This window comes from Coregonus lavaretus (assembly GCF_964263955.1).
Source record: "Coregonus lavaretus genome assembly, chromosome: 2".
NCBI lineage: Eukaryota > Metazoa > Chordata > Actinopteri > Salmoniformes > Salmonidae > Coregonus > Coregonus lavaretus.
The window spans coordinates 55,094,251-55,114,586 of NC_139989.1; the positions used below are offsets into that span (position 1 = coordinate 55,094,251).

Genomic DNA, 20,336 nt, shown 5'->3' on the forward strand with positions numbered 1-20,336 from the left:
CCTATGAATTTCGTAGGCTAGTGTCTCACTTAGTGATTACAGTGGTTGAGAACTAGCATACATCTGGTCCCTACTTTGTATCACATTTGAACACATTTAGGTCTAAGCCTAGATGCTATGTAAAAAATAAACTTCTCACCAGTCTCTACCAGTGAGAACTTTAGCTCTAAGCATCAGTAGCATCACATTACACTGAAAAAGTACTTGTTTTCCCCTCCTTTGTGTTCCCTCTTCCCTGGAAGGCTTTGATTCCCATTGACTAATGGTGGGAAACCTGCCAATAACATGTACCTGAGGACAACTCGAGTCATGGGGTGTATGACATGGTGTTGAGCACAATGAAAATATCACTGCACGAGAACTCTTAGGCACATTCATTCCCTATCTCTTTAACAGAAAATGGCCTCATTGCAGAGGGAGAGAGGCAGAGTGAAAGCTCAGAACCTGCCAATAATTTTGTTTCGCCAAGTTTTGGTACATTATGTAACCCTAGCAGTGTTACGCAATGTCTGACTTCTTTCCCCTGTAAAAAGCATTAGAAGATGTAAACCAAACGGGGCCCCGCTCCAATGACCCTCTCTCTCTACTCCCTCTGCCAGATACAGACCAGTATAGAACTGAACTCCCCTCCCCTATACTATCAATCATACCTAACAACCGCGTACAGATGTCCCAAGGATGTACTTTTAGGCCTTAAGGTGTTAAACGTTGTTTCGAACAGAGTGCTGATTCTCACAAACTCCAACCGTCCAGCAGATGTTCCAGAGATGTTGATGATTTTGAAACAGAGCAGGCAGGAGGTTTGTGGGGATGAATAATAATAAACTGACATTGATGGTTATTGTTTTACTGTTCCTGGTACAGTTCTTATGAGGTGACAAGCCAGTGGGAACAGCCACAGGTGTCCAGTATTGACACAAGCTCTCTCCGGTGTGTAGACTAAGATTACAGCAGGGTTAACTGAGCAAACAAACCCAGGAACACACACGTTTCCTTTTTTTACCAAAGACATTTTAAGATATACTGCTAAATAAATGAGCTGTAGCTAGCAAACAGCACCTAAGTGAAGTGGTTAGGTTATTATTGCTTTGAGCTCATCAGATAGGCCTAGCTTCATACAGTAACCTTGGTTTTCTTTCGTTACTCCAGGAGGCTGAGTGTGTTTGGTCTGGTCCATTTGGTAGACTGTAGACAGCTGGGAGGAAGACAACATAACAAGGCTGTTCTCCCTCATAAGTGGCTGAGTGCTGGGTAGGGCCTCTAGTAATTATAGATCAGTGATCTGCCTCTAACAGAAACAGCATGGGCTAGTTACACTATCCTGATGGCCCCTTGGAGGGGATGTTTCATCCCATAGAGTTAGAAATGAAATCCGTGTCTCAAGTAGTTTAAGACATTCAATTCTATGTTCTACTGTCCTAACTTGGGTTCGGCTGGAGGAGTGGGGATGGGGTTAGTGGGGTAGGTTGATACACAGAGGTCAGCCACGGTACTATAATTACTCTGGCCCGGGGCCTCCAGAGTGGTGCAGTGGTCTAAGGCAGTGCTAGCTGTGCCACTAGAGATCCTGGTTCGAGTCCAGGCTCTGTCGCAGCAGGCCGCGACCGGGCACCTATGGGGCGGCACACAATTGGCCCAGCGCCCTCCAGGGTAGGGGAGAGTTTGGCCGGCAGGGATGTTCTTGTCCCATCGCGGGCCGGGCGCAGTGCACGATGACTTGGTCGCCAGGTGTACGGCATATTGGTGCGACTGGCTTCCGGGTTAAGCGGGCACTGTGTCAAGAAGCAGTGCGGCTCAGTTGGGTTGTGTTTCGGAGGACACACGACTCTCGACCTTCGCCTCTCCCGTGTCCGTACGGTGATGGGACAAGACTATAACTACCAATTGGATACCACGAAATTGGGGAGAAAAAGGGGGTAAAATACAACAAATATATAATAAAAGATTAACTCTGGCCCTAGCTGCCTCCTTTAGCTGAGTCATGTCTATAAGGGATATATCTTTGGTGAAATTAACGTCAAAAGGTTAAAAAATGGGTGCATTTTAGTTCACCCTTTTCCTAACCTTAACCCAATTCTCTTAACCTGCTAGGGAAAAGTCAAATCTGACAAAAGCTTAATCCCATCTTGTCAAAACCCTTGAGCAGCAAGTGCACTCTACAGTACAGACACCCCCACCCGGCCTCTTCTTGTGCCAAAAACAAAATGAAGACTACGGATCGCCTATCAGTGTGATGTTTTTTTAAATTCTCCTTTGCACTCCCTGACCAAAGAGACTTCCAAGGAAAGAACCACCCCCTTCGCTTGACCCGGCTTCTGCTTAAAAAAGTGTGGTCAGTGATTCAAGCGCCGCATATGCCCACTTACGCATGCATACATATTTATTTCCTCACCCTCTTTCTCTGGTTGTTTCATTCTCTCTCTCCAAAATTGCTGTCCATTCCACCACATGTTGGGCTACTGAACCCAGTCTGTCTGCCCATGTGGGCTTGCGTCCTCTCCCAGAGAGAGTGATATGAGAAGGACTGGAGAGAAACACATTCACATGTCTACCTCAGTCCACTCTGTCCCTGAGTTTCACATTAAAGCACGCCGACCATGCTTGCTTTATCAGCCTGATATGGTGGCTGGGCAGATGGCAGCGTGGCTCTGTTGCAGAACTTCTAGAATCTTGGCCTCCTCCTTTAGAACCTCCTCATACCATTTGTGCACTAGCTGCACTCTTAAGTCTCCCAGTCCCAACCCCTTATCTAGCCTTCCTTCCCACTCTTATCACAGACTCCTTTTTTTAAACAAATGTGTTCAGTTAAAGGCTCTGCATGGTCAATCTGATGTCTGAAGTGGCCATACAGCATTTACTGCGATGCAGCCTCCACAGACTTCAGGGCTTTCATACTTTTTGTGCTTAGTGGAGCAGAGAAGCGCTATTGTGAAGGAAGTGAGTTTGTGTTTATACAGGACATGCCGCCCCCACCTACCATCAACCAATCATGTCAAAGCGGAGCTATACGGAGCCCTCCGCATTTGTGAGGTGCACAGCGATGCGGAGCTTGATTTGGCCTGTGCATCCCTCCGGAGGATCCGCAATTGTGTCACACCCTCCATACGAAGCCTCTGAGCACATTTTCAGATCAAGCATAAATGGGCTTTTAGGCTAAAGGTGTCTGCGTGCTTCCCATCCAAAACAGTTCGGAACAGTATGTCAGCTGTGCACATGAAGAAAATAAATTCTCAGGGGCAAGCTGAAGTCTGTAGCCGAAGTCTACGCCCCTTCGTCTGTGATTGGTCAACAGTAGGGATTCTTCAATGAGGTGTTTGTCATTCAATGAGACAAATCATTTATGCAATTTTTTCCCCTTGAAATACTGCACCTAACATCTTAGTTAGGTGCAAAGAATATCACCTTGGCAAAAATGTCAAAATTAATGACAGATTTCTGGAGTTATCGTAGATTAATTCGGACTTTTGAGGTGTCTCAAGGTGGACAAACAGTACTATTGACGCTTTTTTCTTCTTTTTCAAGCGAATGTCTTTTAAGGGACTATGCGAGCAGATGAACCGAAGCCTTAAGTCCCCCTTAACTCCCCCTCAGGCAGGTAGCTAGCGAGACCAAACTCCTCATCTGCCTCTAAGTGTTTTACACAGCCATTTTGGAGAGGGGGTAATGTTTGGCGATATGGGGGAGCAGTTAACCCTCTGGCAGTCCATTCAGTTCATCCTCCCTACCCCGGTGTCCCAGTCTAGTAGTAGTATTCAGGATATGCATTCAATTAATGAGGGAAACAGTCCTCTTTCTCAGGATAGGCATTCCTCTGGGGCCATATAAACTGCAGGAGAGAGGATCACATGCTCTTACCGTACTATGGTTCTCTGTTATGGCAGCACTTTGCCTGTATTCCTATGTAGAGTAGACTATTTTGTGATTATGAATACATAAGTTAGTTATGTATGATCAAACTGATTTGAATCTGTGTTCAATAATACCACATTTTAATTAGTAGCAACTGTTCATCGTTCACATTTACAATGCAACAGCACACATGCGGCCTTGTCTCTGATATGGCTATAGTTTCCATAATTTTTTGTGTCTAGCAATAGAGGCCATATCAGGGCTGATATGGCCAGAACTCTTTGGTCGACAGAATGTTATTGCATTGGCTGTAGATTAAACTATTTTTGAAAGAGGTGAATACTAAGAGTAGGTCCTTGGCTCATGTTGAATACATTTACATTTTAGTCATTTAGCAGACGCTCTTATCCAGAGCGACTTACAGTTAGTGAGTGCATACATTTTTCATACTGGCCCCCCGTGGGAATTGAACCCACAACCCTGGCGTTGCAAGCGCCATGCTCTACCAACTGAGCTACAGGAGGCAGTGGGGAGGAATACCACTAAAGAAGACGTTCTTCTGTTCCCCTATAGATATGCTTTAAGTCTTTTGTGTTCTGTCTTGCAGAGTTTCTGCCGAGCCAGCACCGTCTCCCTCCCTGAAAGCCTGCTCTTTGTATCCACCCTGGATGGAAACCTACACGCCGTCAGCAAGAAGTCAGGCTCTATCAAATGGACGCTGAAAGAAGGTAAGGAAGAAGAGGAGAGTCCTGAGTAATTCACTAGCACCTTTGTTTGTTTGTCTCTATCAATCTGGAGGCGCTGTTAGGTGTTCGGGTTACACCTGCGAAACAAAGCGCCATTGTGGTGTTCCACAAGAATCATACATTTAGTTTGTGAAAGTGAAGACCAGTTCTGTGTTTTGTATTTTGTTGAATGGTGAAAACCAGATTCAGAGCAGAAACATTATTTTGAGATGTAACTAATCACACAAAGTGTACGAGGCAGTGGGGAGGAGTGCACGTGTCAGCCTACTTTTTTACCTCAGTTGCGTATCATTGCATGTACTAATACTGTAATACAGCTATTGAGGCACTGAATGGTTAGAGAAATCAACACTGTTCTAGTTCCGTTCTGGTAACCGTGGGAGTAGACTGTCTGTCATAAACTACGGTAGGTGTGTTATCATTCTCAGGGCTACCTTTCATAAAGGGATGTATTGACAGATCATTTTTCACTGACTAATGGCATTTCTGAAGCATTTCTGGGTTTTTAGATAATGGTGGGTGTTTTCACTCTATTTTCTGCTCTCCCGGCACATGAGTAAATGCAGTGAACGCTTTGCTCACGCATGCTAACCTGGTAATCATTAACCGGGAGAGAGTGGGACAGATATAGTCTTTAATCATGGTCAGCCATTGTAGGCAGGGGTGAACTGCTCTGCTGTATTTGTATTTCTCGTGTGTTTTTGTTCAACTTTACTTAAGTAATAAGGCCCGAGGGAGTATGGTATATGGCCAATATACCACGGCTAAGGGCTGTTCTTATGCACGATGCACCGCGGAGTGCCTGGATACAGCCCTTAGCTGTGGTATATTAGTAATATACGTGGTATATTGGTAATATACCACAAACACCCGATGTGCCTTACTGCTATTATAAACTGGTTACCAACGTAATTAGAGCAATAAAAATACATGTTTTATCATACGTGGTATACGGTCTGATATACAGTGGGGGAAAAAAGTATTTAGTCAGACACCAATTGTGCAAGTTCTCCCACTTAAAAAGATGAGAGAGGCCTGTAATTTATCATAGGTACACGTCAACTATGACAGACAAATTGAGAGAAAACAAATCCAGAAAATCACATTGTAGGATTTTTAATGAATTTATTTGCAAATTATGGTGGAAAATAAGTATTTGGTCACCTACAAACAAGCAAGATTTCTGGCTCTCACAGACCTGTAACTTCTTCTTTAAGAGGCTCCTCTGTCCTCCACTCGTTACCTGTATTAATGGCACCTGTTTGAACTTGTTATCAGTATAAAAGACACCTGTCCACAACCTCAAACAGTCACACTCCAAACTCCACTATGGCCAAGACCAAAGAGCTGTCAAAGGACACCAGAAACAAAATTGTAGACCTGCACCAGGCTGGGAAGACTGAATCTGCAATAGGTAAGCAGCTTGGTTTGAAGAAATCAACTGTGGGAGCAATTATTAGGAAATGGAAGACATACAAGACCACTGATAATCTCCCTCGATCTGGGGCTCCACGCAAGATCTCACCCCGTGGGGTCAAAATGATCACAAGAACGGTGAGCAAAAATCCCAGAACCACACGGGGGGACCTAGTGAATGACCTGCAGAGAGCTGGGACCAAAGTAACAAAGCCTACCATCAGTAACACACTACGCCGCCAGGGACTCAAATCCTGCAGTGCCAGACATGTCCCCCTGCTTAAGCCAGTACATGTCCAGGCCCGTCTGAAGTTTGCTAGAGTGCATTTGGATGATCCAGAAGAGGATTGGGAGAATGTCATATGGTCAGATGAAACCAAAATATAACTTTTTGGTAACAACTCAACTCGTCGTGTTTGGAGGACAAAGAATGCTGAGTTGCATCCAAAGAACACCATACCTACTGTGAAGCATGGGGGTGGAAACATCATGCTTTGGGGCTGTTTTTCTGCAAAGGGACCAGGACGACTGATCCATGTAAAGGAAAGAATGAATGGGGCCATGTATCGTGAGATTTTGAGTGAAAACCTCCTTCCATCAGCAAGGGCATTGAAGATGGAACGTGGCTGGGTCTTTCAGCATGACAATGATCCCAAACACACCGCCCGGGCAACGAAGGAGTGGCTTCGTAAGAAGCATTAAGGTCCTGGAGTGGCCTAGCCAGTCTCCAGATCTCAACCCCATAGAAAATCTTTGGAGGGAGTTGAAAGTCCGTGTTGCCCAGCGACAGCCCCAAAACATCACTGCTCTAGAGGAGATCTGCATGGAGGAATGGGCCAAAATACCAGCAACAGTGTGTGAAAACCTTGTGAAGACTTACAGAAAACGTTTGACCTGTGTCATTGCCAACAAATGGTATATAACAAAGTATTGAGAAACTTTTGTTATTGACCAAATACTTATTTTCCACCATAATTTGCAAATAAATTCATTAAAAATCCTACAATGTGATTTTCTGGATTTTTTTTCTCATTTTGTCTGTCATAGTTGACGTGTACCTATGATGAAAATTACAGGCCTCTCATCTTTTTAAGTGGGAGAACTTGCACAATTGGTGGCTGAATAAATACTTTTTTCCCCACTGTACAACGGCTTTCAGCCAATCAGCATTCATTTTTTACATTTTTTTTACATTTTAGTCATTTAGCAGACGCTCTTATCCAGAGCGACTTACAGTTAGTGAGTCCATACATTATTTTTTTTTTACTGGCCCCCCGTGGGAATCAAACCCACAACCCTGGCATTGCAAACGCCATGCTCTACCAACTGAGCTACATCCCTGCCGGCCATTCCCTCCCCTACCCTGGGCCAATTGTGCGCCGCCCCATGGGTCTCCCGGTCACGGCCGGCTACAACAGAGCCTGGATTCGAACCAGGATCTCTAGTGGCACAGCTAGCACTGTGATGCAGTGCCTTAGACCACTGTGCCACTCGGGAGACAAGACATTCAGAGCTCGAACCACCCAGTTTATAATTTATTTTATAGTACTGCTGATATTGATTACTGCATTGTTGGAAAAGCGCTTGCAAGAAAGGTATTTCGGTGTACTTATTTTGCGCACGTGACAAGAAAAACACACTTAAATATCTAAACATCCTGTCTGAGGTTACATGATTAGAATGACCATTGGTATGATTAGCATACTAATGCAGGGTCCCTTTACTAGAAATCATGAAGCTAGACTAGTAACGTTACTGAAACACCATTTCAGATTCAAGCTGAACAAAGAATGCAAACCGTATCAGATGAGCTGAATAACAGGGAAATGGTGGATCACAAATGGATGACCTTTCATGTCAAAAGTGAAACCAGTGAGTCACACCTGATACCATACAACATCATTAATAAACATCAGAATATGGAATCAGTCACGTCTGAGCCCTGTGTGCCCGATGTTCTCGAAATGCCCTTTTAATATGAACATGGACAGGGACAGCACCAGGTCACCTTTCACACACACCTGCTGTCTTCCCTGAGGCCTAACTAACTAAAGCCCACAGCCAGGAGGTAGGCAGGTCTTCCCTGAGGCCTAACTGACTAACTCCCACAGAAGGAGCCAGGAGGGAGGTAGGAACCTGTCAGTCGGGCCCAACCCAGGGTTGGCATGATGGAGTGAGTCCCATCCCTGGTCCTGTCCCGTCCTTTTTATCCACGCCAAACTTGGTGCAAAACCACGCACACGAGTAACCTAGCAACATTCAAATCCGCGCTGATTGGTCAGAGTTCGGACGTACTCTGTGACGACGTAAATGCGCGCGAGAGAGGAAGAGTTCGGAGTTTGCGCGTGCCTGCCATGCCACGAACCGCCGGAGATGCGCAGTTTTGCGGCCTCGTTTTGAAATGAGCTAAAGGAAAGGCAAGCAACAAGTGACTGAAGATAGCTAACATTACATGATTGTCAGTAATGGTGAACTATTGGAGCTAGCTTTGCCCATTCAGCTAGAGCTAACTATGCAGCATCTATTTTAGTTGCCAACTAGCACAAATGTCATGTAGCGAAGTATCTTAATAGGCCTTTCGTAAACACTTAGATAGCTTAGTGTGGTTAACACACTACTAGACAGCTTCAGCCCAATCGGCGTTGTAAACTAGCGATAACACTTGATATAATTCACAGTTTACTTACCGCCAAAAACAATGCAACTATCCATGATGTCGATGCTATCCATCTGGTCAATCAGGCTGGCTGCAATCACTCACTAAAAAGCTACATTGTTTAATGCAACTTCATATCCAAATTAGGGGAAATGCAGGGTATGGATGGCAATGTTTTGGTGGGGATTCCGTCTGTAGCGTTCGTTCTTTTAAAACGCAGGAACAACCGAACCAATCAGCGCGGCTTTGAATGTTGCTAGGTTTCTTGTCGGTGTGGTTTTGCACCAAGTTTGGCGTGGATAAAAACGACGCGGACTATGTCACTGTCCTGACCCTAATGCACCTACCAGTGACATTTATGGACACACCGGCCCAAATATACTCTTTCATACGACAACACACACACATTAATATTCAGTGTGTCCTCCCAAACAGTTATACTATCAGGTGAGGCGCATATTCAGTGAAGGGAAAGAACATTGAGGTCAGATCACAGAACACGGCTCTCTATCATGACAAATGGAGAAAACGTTCTACTAAAAAATATATAAATCTCCAGCATGGTCGTCCGTAAAATATGTCATCACCACCAGTCAGGATTGTAATCATTGTATACGCTAGTATTTTCATGGGTGGGCTTTGTTGTTCCACCTACTATGTTCTGAGTGTTGTGCCCTACTGAATGTTCCTTGGTAATACAGCAATCTGTGACACAGGCTGCGTTTACACAGGCAGCCCAATTCAGATTTATTTTCCCCCACAAATTTTTGTTTTGACCATTCAGATCTACTCACATCAGATATTTTTCAAAGCTGATCTGACTGGTCAAAATACCAATTAGTAGAAAAAATATCACAATTGGGCTACCTGTGTAAACGCAGTTCCAGGTAATCCACCCAGCCAGACCCCTTCCAGTCAGAGCAGAGGTTCCATCTGGCTGACCTTGTGTACTCGCACTGCCGCTGTGTGCGTTTGTCTAGTAGTAGTAGTAGTAGTAGTAGTAGTAGTAATGTGTCATCACGCACTGGCCCTGTGTGTGTGCCTGTTTGGCAGGGTGGCCTGGGTGCTGGGTCGCATTCAACGTGTTGCAACATTACAGGACATTCAGATAGAAATATATGATGTAGATCAGACCTGCTTCTGTCTATCATGTAGGATAGGGAATCATGTCCGCTCTATACAATGCATTTCTATCTGCGAAGTTCAGAATACAACCTGGGTCTTTACAGTGAGTATTAATATGTCCCCTGTGGGCTACTGGCCACTGTTTATTTAGGCTATACTGACATCATTAGGCAAATAAGGGGCGTTGGCGTCTTATCAGTTAGGAGTTAGGGCAAGTGTGGTTTAAGGAGCTTTTTAACCTGAGACCAATACTGCAGTGGTCTATGCTGACCATTTTTACAAGGAGCACGTGTGCGCGTAAGTTGAAAAATGTAGGTGCACGCAAAGAAATTGAGGAGCACAATGAATCCTTAGATTTCTTAATTTTTCTAGGCACACGGGTGCTCCTAAATTTAAATTCCAGGTCGCACAACAAAATATTTAGTCGCATATGCAAGTAAAATGGTCTCACTGTAGATCCCTGCAATGGCTTTCCCAGGAATAGGTGTATTGTTGGTCAAGAGACAAGGAGACTGTAAAGTGCCTCTGTGATAGCATTTTTGTCTCAATGGATCCCTTTTTTGAGAAAGATTGTGTACTGTAGCCTTCGTTGTAAAATATTATTATATTACTCTCCATTCACAACATCTGCATGATTACTGTCAATGTCTCGGTTGGTGCCCTTTCTCAAGACCACCCTTTCTCAAGACCAGAGAGTGAAAGGTCCCTGACTGAAAAGTTTTCAGTAAACCTTCTGAGTTAATTCTGTGTGTGGGAGTAATCTTTTATGAACTGAATAACTATGGGGTTTATATTCAGACAGGAGAGACAGCAGTGTAGTGGTTCATATTGTGTACTGTAAACATGTTGCTGACTCTTGATCAACCGGTACTGTGCATCATTTGTATTGTAGTGTACTGTTCATGTCACTGATGACTGAAAGGCACATTTTCTTCCTTTTTCTTCTGTGGACAGATCCTGTTCTTCAGGTCCCAACGCATGTGGCAGAGTAAGTATCATCAAGCATGTGTGTGCGTGTGTGTCAGTTTGTGTGTGTGTCAGTTTGTGTGTGTGTCAGTTTGTGTGTCAGTTTGTGTGTGTGACAGTTTGTGTGTGTGACAGTTTGTGTGTGTATCAGTTTGTGCATGTGTGTATCAGTTTGTGTGTGTATCAGTTTGTGTGTGTGCGTGTGTGTCAGTTTGTGTGTGCGTGTGTGTCAGTTTGTGTGTGTATCAGTTTGTGTACGTGTGTCAGTTTCCTGTTGCTCTCAATACACTATCTGCTGAGCATGCATACAGTGGGGAAAAAAAGTATTTATTCAGCCACCAATTGTGCAAGTTCTCACACTTAAAAAGATGAGAGAGGCCTGTAATTTTCATCATAGGTACACGTCAACTATGACAGACAAAAAGAGAAAAAAAATCCAGAAAATCACATTGTAGGATTTTTAATGACTTTATTTGCAAATTATGGTGGAAAATAAGTATTTGGTCAATAACAAAAGTTTCTCAATACTTTGTTATATACCCTTTGTTGGCAATGACACAGGTCAAACGTTTTCTGTAAGGTTTTCACACACTGTTGCTGGTATTTTGGCCCATTCCTCCATGCAGATCTCCTCTAGAGCAGTGATGTTTTGGGGCTGTCGCTGGGCAACACGGACTTTCAACTCCCTCCAAAGATTTTCTATGGGGTTGAGATCTGGAGACTGGCTAGGCCACTCCAGGACCTTGAAATGCTTCTTACGAAGCCACTCCTTCGTTGCCCGGGCGGTGTGTTTGGGATCATTGTCATGCTGAAAGACCCAGCCACGTTTCATCTTCAATGCCCTTGCTGATGGAAGGAGGTTTTCACTCAAAATCTCACGATACATGGCCCCATTCATTCTTTCCTTTACACGGATCAGTCGTCCTGGTCCCTTTGCAGAAAAACAGCCCCAAAGCATGATGTTTCCACCCCCATGCTTCACAGTAGGTATGGTGTTCTTTGGATGCAACTCAGCATTCTTTGTCCTCCGAACACGACGAGTTGAGTTGTTACCAAAAAGTTATATTTTGGTTTCATCTGACCATATGACATTCTCCCAATCCTCTTCTGGATCATCCAAATGCACTCTAGCAAACTTCAGACGGGCCTGGACATGTACTGGCTTAAGCAGGGGGACAAGTCTGGCACTGCAGGATTTGAGTCCCTGGCGGCGTAGTGTGCTACTGATGGTAGGCTTTGTTACTTTGGTCCCAGCTCTCTGCAGGTCATTCACATGTGGTTCTGGGATTTTTGCTCACCGTTCTTGTGATCATTTTGACCCCACGGGGTGAGATCTTGCGTGGAGCCCCAGATCGAGGGAGATTATCAGTGGTCTTGTATGTCTTCCATTTCCTAATAATTGCTCCCACAGTTGATTTCTTCAAACCAAGCGGCTTACCTATTGCAGATTCAGTCTTCCCAGCCTGGTGCAGGTCTACAATTTTGTTTCTGGTGTCCTTTGACAGCTCTTTGGTCTTGGCCATAGTGGAGTTTGGAGTGTGACTGTTTGAGGTTGTGGACAGGTGTCTTTTATACTGATAACAAGTTCAAACAGGTGCCATTAATACAGGTAACGAGTGGAGGACAGTGGAGCCTCTTAAAGAAGTTACAGGTCTGTGAGAGCCAGAAATCTTGCTTGTTTGTAGGTGACCAAATACTTATTTTCCACCATAATTTGCAAATAAATTCATTAAAAATCCTACAATGTGATTTTCTGGATTTATTTTTCTCAATTTGTCTGTCATAGTTGACGTGTACCTATGATGAAAATTACAGGCCTCTCTCATCTTTTTAAGTGGGAGAACTTGCACAATTGGTGGCTGACTAAATACTTTTTCCCCCCACTGTAGCTGTGTTTGTCCTGTTCTGCTTGAGCAATAAGACTGTACTCTATTCAAAATACAACAGGGTTCATTGATGACTTATCTGACAATGTGTAAGCCCTATCCAACAATAAAATCCAACTTTATTTAGGCCTATAGCGTACAGGTGTCACAACACACTTCACCTTGAATTATGTATGATCTGTCGGAGTGTTAACATTCTCTCCCTCATCTCATCTCTCTCTCTTCATCTCCCCCATCCCCCTCTCTCGCCGTAGACCAGCTTTTCTGCCTGACCCTAACGATGGCAGCCTGTACTCTCTAGGAGGGAAGAACAACGAGGGACTGACGGTAAGAGAGAGGACCACTGAACCCCCTTATTAGACTAGCAGGGTCACCCCTCACTAGAGAGGAACCACTAAACCCCCTTATTAGACTAGCAGGGTCACCCATCACTAGAGAGGAACCACTGAACCCCCTTATTAGACTAGCAGGGTCACCCATCACTAGAGGAACCACTGAACCCCCTTATTAGACAAGCAGGGTCACCCATCACTAGAGAGGAACCACTGAACCCCTTTATTAGACTAGCAGGGTCACCCATCACTAGAGAGGAACCACTGAACCCCTTTATTAGACTAGCAGGGTCACCCATCACTAGAGAGGAACCACTGAACCCCTTTATTAGACTAGCAGGGTCACCCATCACTAGAGAGGAACCACTGAACCCCTTTATTAGACTAGCAGGGTCACCCATCACTAGAGAGGAACCACTGAACCCCTTTATTAGACTAGCAGGGTCACCCCTCACTAGAGAGGAACCACTGAACCCCCTTATTAGACTAGCAGGGTCACCCCTCACTAGAGAGGAACCACTGAACCCCCTTATTAGACTAGCAGGGTCACCCATCACTTAGAGAGGAACCACTGAACCCCCTTATTAGACAAGCAGGGTCACCCATCACTAGAGAGGAACCACTGAACCCCTTTATTAGACTAGTAGGGTCACCCATCACTAGAGAGGAACTGACAGTTTCCTTTTTCTCTAGAAGGCCACTGCATATCTGCCCACCACAGGTGATAAGCAAGTCACGCAAAACATGTAGTGCACATCAGTGTGTGTGTGTGTGCGCGCATCATGTTTCTGTTTTTGGCGTAGTAGCAGAGTCTGTGTGAGATTGTGAGTGTGGGCATGGTGTATGTGGTTTATTATGAAATAGCATTGCTCAACATTGACCCCTTGATATTGATACATTCACAGTAAACATGCTTATGAGTGGGCCAACTAACGTTTCCCTGTTTTCCACAGAAACTGCCTTTCACCATACCTGAGCTGGTCCAGGCGTCGCCCTGCCGCAGCTCTGACGGGATCCTCTACATGGGTAAGTCTTCCAGCTCTCAGACCTAGAGTATATGACACACACTGACATAACATGTAGACATTTAGAACAGACCAGGAACAGGTTGGACTACGTTGTCATGGATACCTGCTCTACCAAGCGTGGCAACCGTTCAAGTCCCGATCAGGCTGACCTCTAATGAATGAATCTAATCTTGTTAGAACTACAAGACGTTACACTACATTAGCATTCATTTCACCTCACGGTCATCATAACCCCTGCTCCTTTGAATATACTGCGGTCCGAAGGCGTTAACGTAATCTAACCTATCTGCCGTGCCATTGTTCAGCGGAGAAAATGGATGTCACGTTTCTTCTCAGTCCTGTAGAAGTGTTCACACCCATTCACTGAAGCCACTGCGAGCACAAAGGGAGAATGTTCTGTGTTAATTGTCAAACCTGTTGGCCAATGGCAATTTTCACCTCACACTGTGCTAGACAAACAACTGTAATCTTCAGTCTAAAGTCGCCCTGCAGAGTCAGTTTGAGGAACAGCTCAGCCAACAACATCCTACTCACGGGGTGGGGCCACCAGCACTGCAGATAGGCCACTGTTTCGTAATCCATCAGGCGTAGTTATTATAGTCCTGCCAGAATAACTATTAGTGTCACTCCCTTCAACAACGCAATAGGGAGACAGTGCACTACTAGGGCATGGGGGTGTTTTTAATAACATACTATAGGTAGGTAAACACCCAATACCATCTGGGAGAATGCTGGGTGCATGTCTAGCCCACTTGTGTTTTTACTTAACTGTCCCACCCATTCACTCAAAGTATAATAAGGATAATAAACAACTCTGATTGAATGCGGTTCAACTGCATGTTTGGCTCTGCTTTCAGACCAGAGACCAGTAGGTTTTTCCAATGTTATTAGGCTGACTGCTCTGTGTTTCCTAGGGCTGGGCGATGTGGCCTAAAAAGAGCCATGCATAATACACATTTATTAATAATAAGTAACTTCTTGTAGCAGGCATTATAGAAAATGAACACCGGTCTCATACAAAATCTCTGAAGCCCAAGCCCACGTGCTAGTGAGTAGCCAACTTGGATCTATTTGCTAGTTAACAAGGTAGAACAGTTGAATTGTTATGAATACACCCTTCTGTCCATCCCATAACAGTTTGAACAGCATGTTAACCTGTCCAATTTGTTCAGATGTTGAAATAAAGTGGCCTACCAAATTTCTCAGAATGAGAATGAGTTGCCAATTCCGGATATATTTGTGTTTTATGCTTATTGCATATTTATAAAAACACAGACTAGACCTTGTATAATAGTCTTTGGCTAAAATGCTCCTAGCGGTACGCAATGCTGCGCGCGACAGAAACGGAGCATGAATTTTCCAGAATCAATGTTCGTTGATACTCCTGTTTTAGTAGTGTCTGCTCTGTGTGCAATTTGGGGAGGTGAGACATAAAAAGGGCATTGTTAGAAAGGTTAACTCATCTATCACATCATTTTACTGTATCAATGTCTTTCGGTGTCCATATGATCGAATCTGTTGGACCAGACCTCAAAATACAAATAGCGAGTTGAAAACGCTTGTCTTAGAGGAAGAAGTGATCTCTCATCTTTGTAGTTGTGAGTGGAAGGGGGAGGGGCTTGGTGTGTGTGTCAGTGGGAAGGTGCACGGTCACAGCAGGAGAGAAGGAGACCAGACCAAAAAGACAACATGAGAAGCGGACATCAACGCCCATCAAAACACCCAGCCCTATTGTGTCCATGTGTTTGTGTCCTCATGATGTCCTTATGTCTGTTTTTTATCACTTTGTGTGCGTGCGTGTGTAGGTAAGAAGCAGGACCTGTGGTACGTGGTGGACCTGTTGACAGGGGAGAAGCAGCAGACCCTCACGTCCTCCTTTGCTGAGATGCTGTGTCCCTCCTCCTCCCTGCTCTACCTGGGACGCACCGGTAGGCCCCTGTAGCTCACACCACACCACACCCACCTGGCTGGCTGGCTGGCTGGCTGGCATGGGGGTCTAAACATCTCCATGCCATATTATTCACTTCTCTCCCTTTAGCCACTGTGTAATACCTATGAGGTTCAGTTAGGCCCAGGCTCATAGAGATGTGTTCTGTCTATTCGTTCCCATGGGCCCTCTTTCCCCACTCCTCCTCCCCCGTCCCGACACCTGGGGGTGTGTGAGATGGTAATCAGACACGTGAGGGGGACCCTGCCCTCAGTGTGAGAGATCTCCCTGCTAATGGCACTTATGTAAAAGTCAAGCGTCGATGCAAAGCCTCTCTTCTCTCTCCCTCTGACATGTTAACCAGGATCCTGTTGTACTGGGTTTCATTTTCCACATCCTCATTCACATCCCCTTTACAGATCTCGGATCAGCTCCCCCAATCCTAACCTTAACAATGAAATGTGAATCTGACCCAAGATCAGCGATTGGGGGCAACTTTACTGCCTCGGAAGAGCTACGCTACTTCCATTCCCATGCCCGTTTGTACTCCCACTTATTACTGTGGTGATCTGTCATACCCTGTGTCCTATGGCATCCGCTTTATTTTTATGTGTCACTTTAGATGACTTGTCTGTGGCTTGTTGTAGATATTTATGGCAGTTGTAAGGGTCAGGCTGCCAGGGCAGCAGTCCAAGAAGTAGCCTGTAAATGCTTTGAGGCATGGAGACTCTGTCGGGGGAACATGAATTTGGACTTCTGTCACGTTATCCTGTGTTTTTCTAAGTTGGCCAGTGTTGTCACCATAGCTAGCATGGCTGTATAGTTGTAATAAGCGGTCTCACCATTTCTTCCCAAAGCCCAACATCACCGTGGGTTGAGTCCTGTGGAGTTTAGGTTCACTACTCTGGCATATCCTACATGTTATAGGCTACAGTATATCACGTTGTCCCTTTGTCTTCCCCAGAGTACACCATCACCATGTACGACACCAAGAGTAGAGAGCTCCGCTGGAATGCCACCTACTTCGACTACGCCTCCACGCTGCCTGACGATGACACCAAATACAGTAAGACATGCTTTTATACTACTTCTCTATAGCGACAGTGAATGCAGGCAGTGTGTGTGAGAGAGACTGCGTTGTTTGAGATATGCTGTCTGGTAGGGCTGTGATGATACCAGTATCACAATATATTTTCTATGGCAAAAATGAAAACACAAAGCAGATCACTCTTTGGTCCTTTTAAAAACCTGCTGTATGTAAAATATTGTGTGCTATAATAGCTTGGAAAATAAATTAATGTGACTCTGGATGACAACATAATGATGGTGGTTTCCAACAATCGGGCTGTTTTCCTAAATACGTTTTCTTGCCATGATACTAATGACAATTGTGGTACTGATATCGTCCCGGCCCTGTTCTCTGGTTGAAGGCATTTCTCATACTACATAGATCCAGGGAGATGATTTTATACTGTCATAATCCTCAACATATTACTATAGAACATCATCCAATATTAAGGAAACCAATATTAAATATGATTCTCCTCACGTCTCTCTCTCTCTCCTCACATCTCCATCTCTCTTTCCCTCTCTCCCTCTTTCTATATATGTGTATATATTATCCACCTCACGTCATCTTTCACATAGTTGTACTGATGCAATACGTACACCCAGTTTACATAACCCCCCCCCCCCCTCCTCCTCTCCCCCTCTCCTTATAGAGATGGCCCACTTTGTCTCCAACGGTGACGGGCTGGTGGTGACAGTGGACAGTGAGTCGGGTGACGTCCAGTGGATCCAGAATTACAACTCCCCCGTGGTGGCCATGTACATCTGGCAGCGCGAGGGCCTGCGCAAGGTGCCGCTCACCAACGTCGCTGTGGAAACGTTGCGCTACCTCACCTTCATGTCAGGCGAGGTGGGCCGCATCACGCAGTGGAAGTATCCCTTCCCCAAGGAGAAGAAGCCCAAGAACAAGCTCATGTAAGTAGACCGTGTGAACGACAGTGGCTCCCCTTTAGTTACTCAGCTATGGAGGCTGCAAAATCCTGACTTAAGATATTACTTTGTATGTGGCTTATGCTTTCATAGAAAAACACAGACAATGGGATGAAACTTTTTCATTGTCACTTTTTGACAGGGAAGAGTCTCTATTTTAGCCCCAGACCAAGGGTGATTGACCGTCATCTTGAACTTCTTCCATTTTCTAATAATTGTGCCAACAGTTGTTGCCTTCTCACCAAGCTGCTTGCCTATTGTCCTGTAGCCCATCCCAGCCTTTTGCAGGTCTACAATTATATCCCTGATGTCCTTACACAGCTCTCTGGTCTTGGCCATTAATATAATAATAATATGCCATTTAGCAGACGCTTTTATCCAAAGCGACTTACAGTCATGCGTGCATACATTTTTGTGTATGGGTGGTCCCGGGGATCGAACCCACTACCTTGGCGTTACAAGCGCCGTGCTCTACCAGCTGAGCTACAGAGGACCATTGTGGAGAGGTTGGAGTCTGTTTGATTGAGTGTGTGGACAGGTGTCTTTTATACAGGTAACGAGTTCAAACAGGTGCAGTTAATACAGGTAATGAGTGGAGAACAGGAGGGCTTCTTAAAGGAAAACTAACAGGTCTGTGAGAGCTGGAATTCTTACTGGTTGGTAGGTGATCAAATACTTATGTCATGCAATAAAATGCAAATTAATTACTTAAAAATGATACAATGTGATTTTCTGGATTTTTGTTTTAGATTCCGTCTCTCACAGTTGAAGTGTACCTATGATAAAAATTACAGACCTCTACATGCTTTGTAAGTAGGAAAACCTGCAAAATCGCCAGTGTATCAAATACTTGTTCTCCCCACTGTGTGTGTGTGTGTATGCACATTCAATGCCCATGGCTATGGGAAGATTTGCATGAAAGTTCAAACTAAAACAGTAGTCAGCTCTACACTTTAAAATACCCATCCCCTGGGGTATTTACTCTAGAAAAACAATGACATGAGGATAAAATAGAGAATCTTCCCTGTCAAAAAGTGACAATGAAAAAGTTTCATCCCATTATTTATGTGTATATTTGTATGACATTTGCATATCTGGCTGAGGATTCCGTCCTGATTGGTTAGGAACAGAAACCCCGCCCTTTTCTATACAATGTTGATTGGTTTCTATCAGCTCCAGTCTATGCTCAGCAAGACTCCAAGCAGAGCCTCTCCCCTTGAGCATTTGCCACAGCATTTCAGCCAAGACCATTCTCCTTTGACTCCTATTGAAGTAGTTTGTCACGCTTATTTAGCCACTTCCATTCTCTTTGATGATTAATTAAATAATTTACTCTGAATCTGTTTGATTGTTTTCCTTCAAGGCATTTCTTTTGTAAACGGCCCCTTTGAAAATGCTTCTGCTAAACTCTTGAAGTCTGACAAGTAATGTAAGATGGGTTGAGTAAGTTGATGTTGATGTTGCAAGCAGCACATGTTATGGTATTTGATCTCCCCATCCTGAGAACAGGGGTTGGCCCCAACTCTACCAGTCGTGTTAGAGCTTTGATATGCATTCCAGGGCTCTGAATCATTGATGGGGTATTGAAGATCCGTTTTATATCTAGGTTTGATGATTGCACGAGCCAGTGGTGGTGTAGTCAGGACTTGCAGAGATTTATCCCTTTATGAACAAATGATGCACATCCAACCAACACAGATGGCCTCTTTCAGTCGTGGTTTCACAATACAGTTCTGTACTTCTATTTAAACCAGCTTTCAGAAGAAACGAGAAATAACAGTTTCAGTGGGTGATCTTGTAGTGTGTGTGTGAAATTGTCTGTTTGTAACCAAGAGTGTAGTTTTCTGACTCAAATCAAAGCTGTCTACAGTATAATATAGAATCTCCCTATTATAAAAGTCCTGGTTAAGGTAGACGATTAGGCTTCTCTTAACCCGACTATGTTTAAGGCTAAGATTAAGACTATCCTGTTCTGTTGTCTTCACAGGGCCACACTCTACGTAGGAAAGCACTCCACCAGCCTGTACGCATCGCCCTCCCTGGTGCATGATGGGGTCACGGTCGTGGTGAGTGACACTAGGCACTTCTGTGTTAGAACAAAACGTGACATTCCATCTAGAATCTAGAACATCACCAAACAACTGGAAGCTTCTGGGAGGTGATCACAGCCCAAAATCAAAGATGTGTGTTAAGAGTCCCAGGGACCCTGCACTAGTGTTGGTTTGGGTGTTTACCTGGCCACAACCCAGGTCACAATGCCCCTCTCAGGCCTGGCTCACTGCAGCACAGAGGAACATGGGATAGTATCAGCAAGACCCCTTATAAATGGACCTAGGAATTTTGTATCTATTTACAATAAAATGTTGAGATTAATTTGATCTTGACATCCCACTTATTTCAGTTTCCT

At 44.6% G+C, this 20,336-nt stretch overlaps 1 protein-coding gene across 1 annotated transcript in view; it reads left to right on the plus strand.

Moving 5' to 3' along the window:
• The window catches only part of LOC311106095 (serine/threonine-protein kinase/endoribonuclease IRE1-like), a 31,486-nt gene that overhangs the window by 2,857 nt on the left and 8,293 nt on the right, over window positions 1-20,336 (plus strand). The window contains 8 exon segments of the mRNA XM_084148403.1: window positions 4,457-4,577; window positions 10,747-10,780; window positions 12,899-12,971; window positions 13,930-14,002; window positions 15,810-15,932; window positions 16,896-16,997; window positions 17,653-17,914; window positions 19,917-19,995. Of these exon segments, the coding sequence (XP_084004529.1) occupies window positions 4,457-4,577; window positions 10,747-10,780; window positions 12,899-12,971; window positions 13,930-14,002; window positions 15,810-15,932; window positions 16,896-16,997; window positions 17,653-17,914; window positions 19,917-19,995 (867 nt within the window).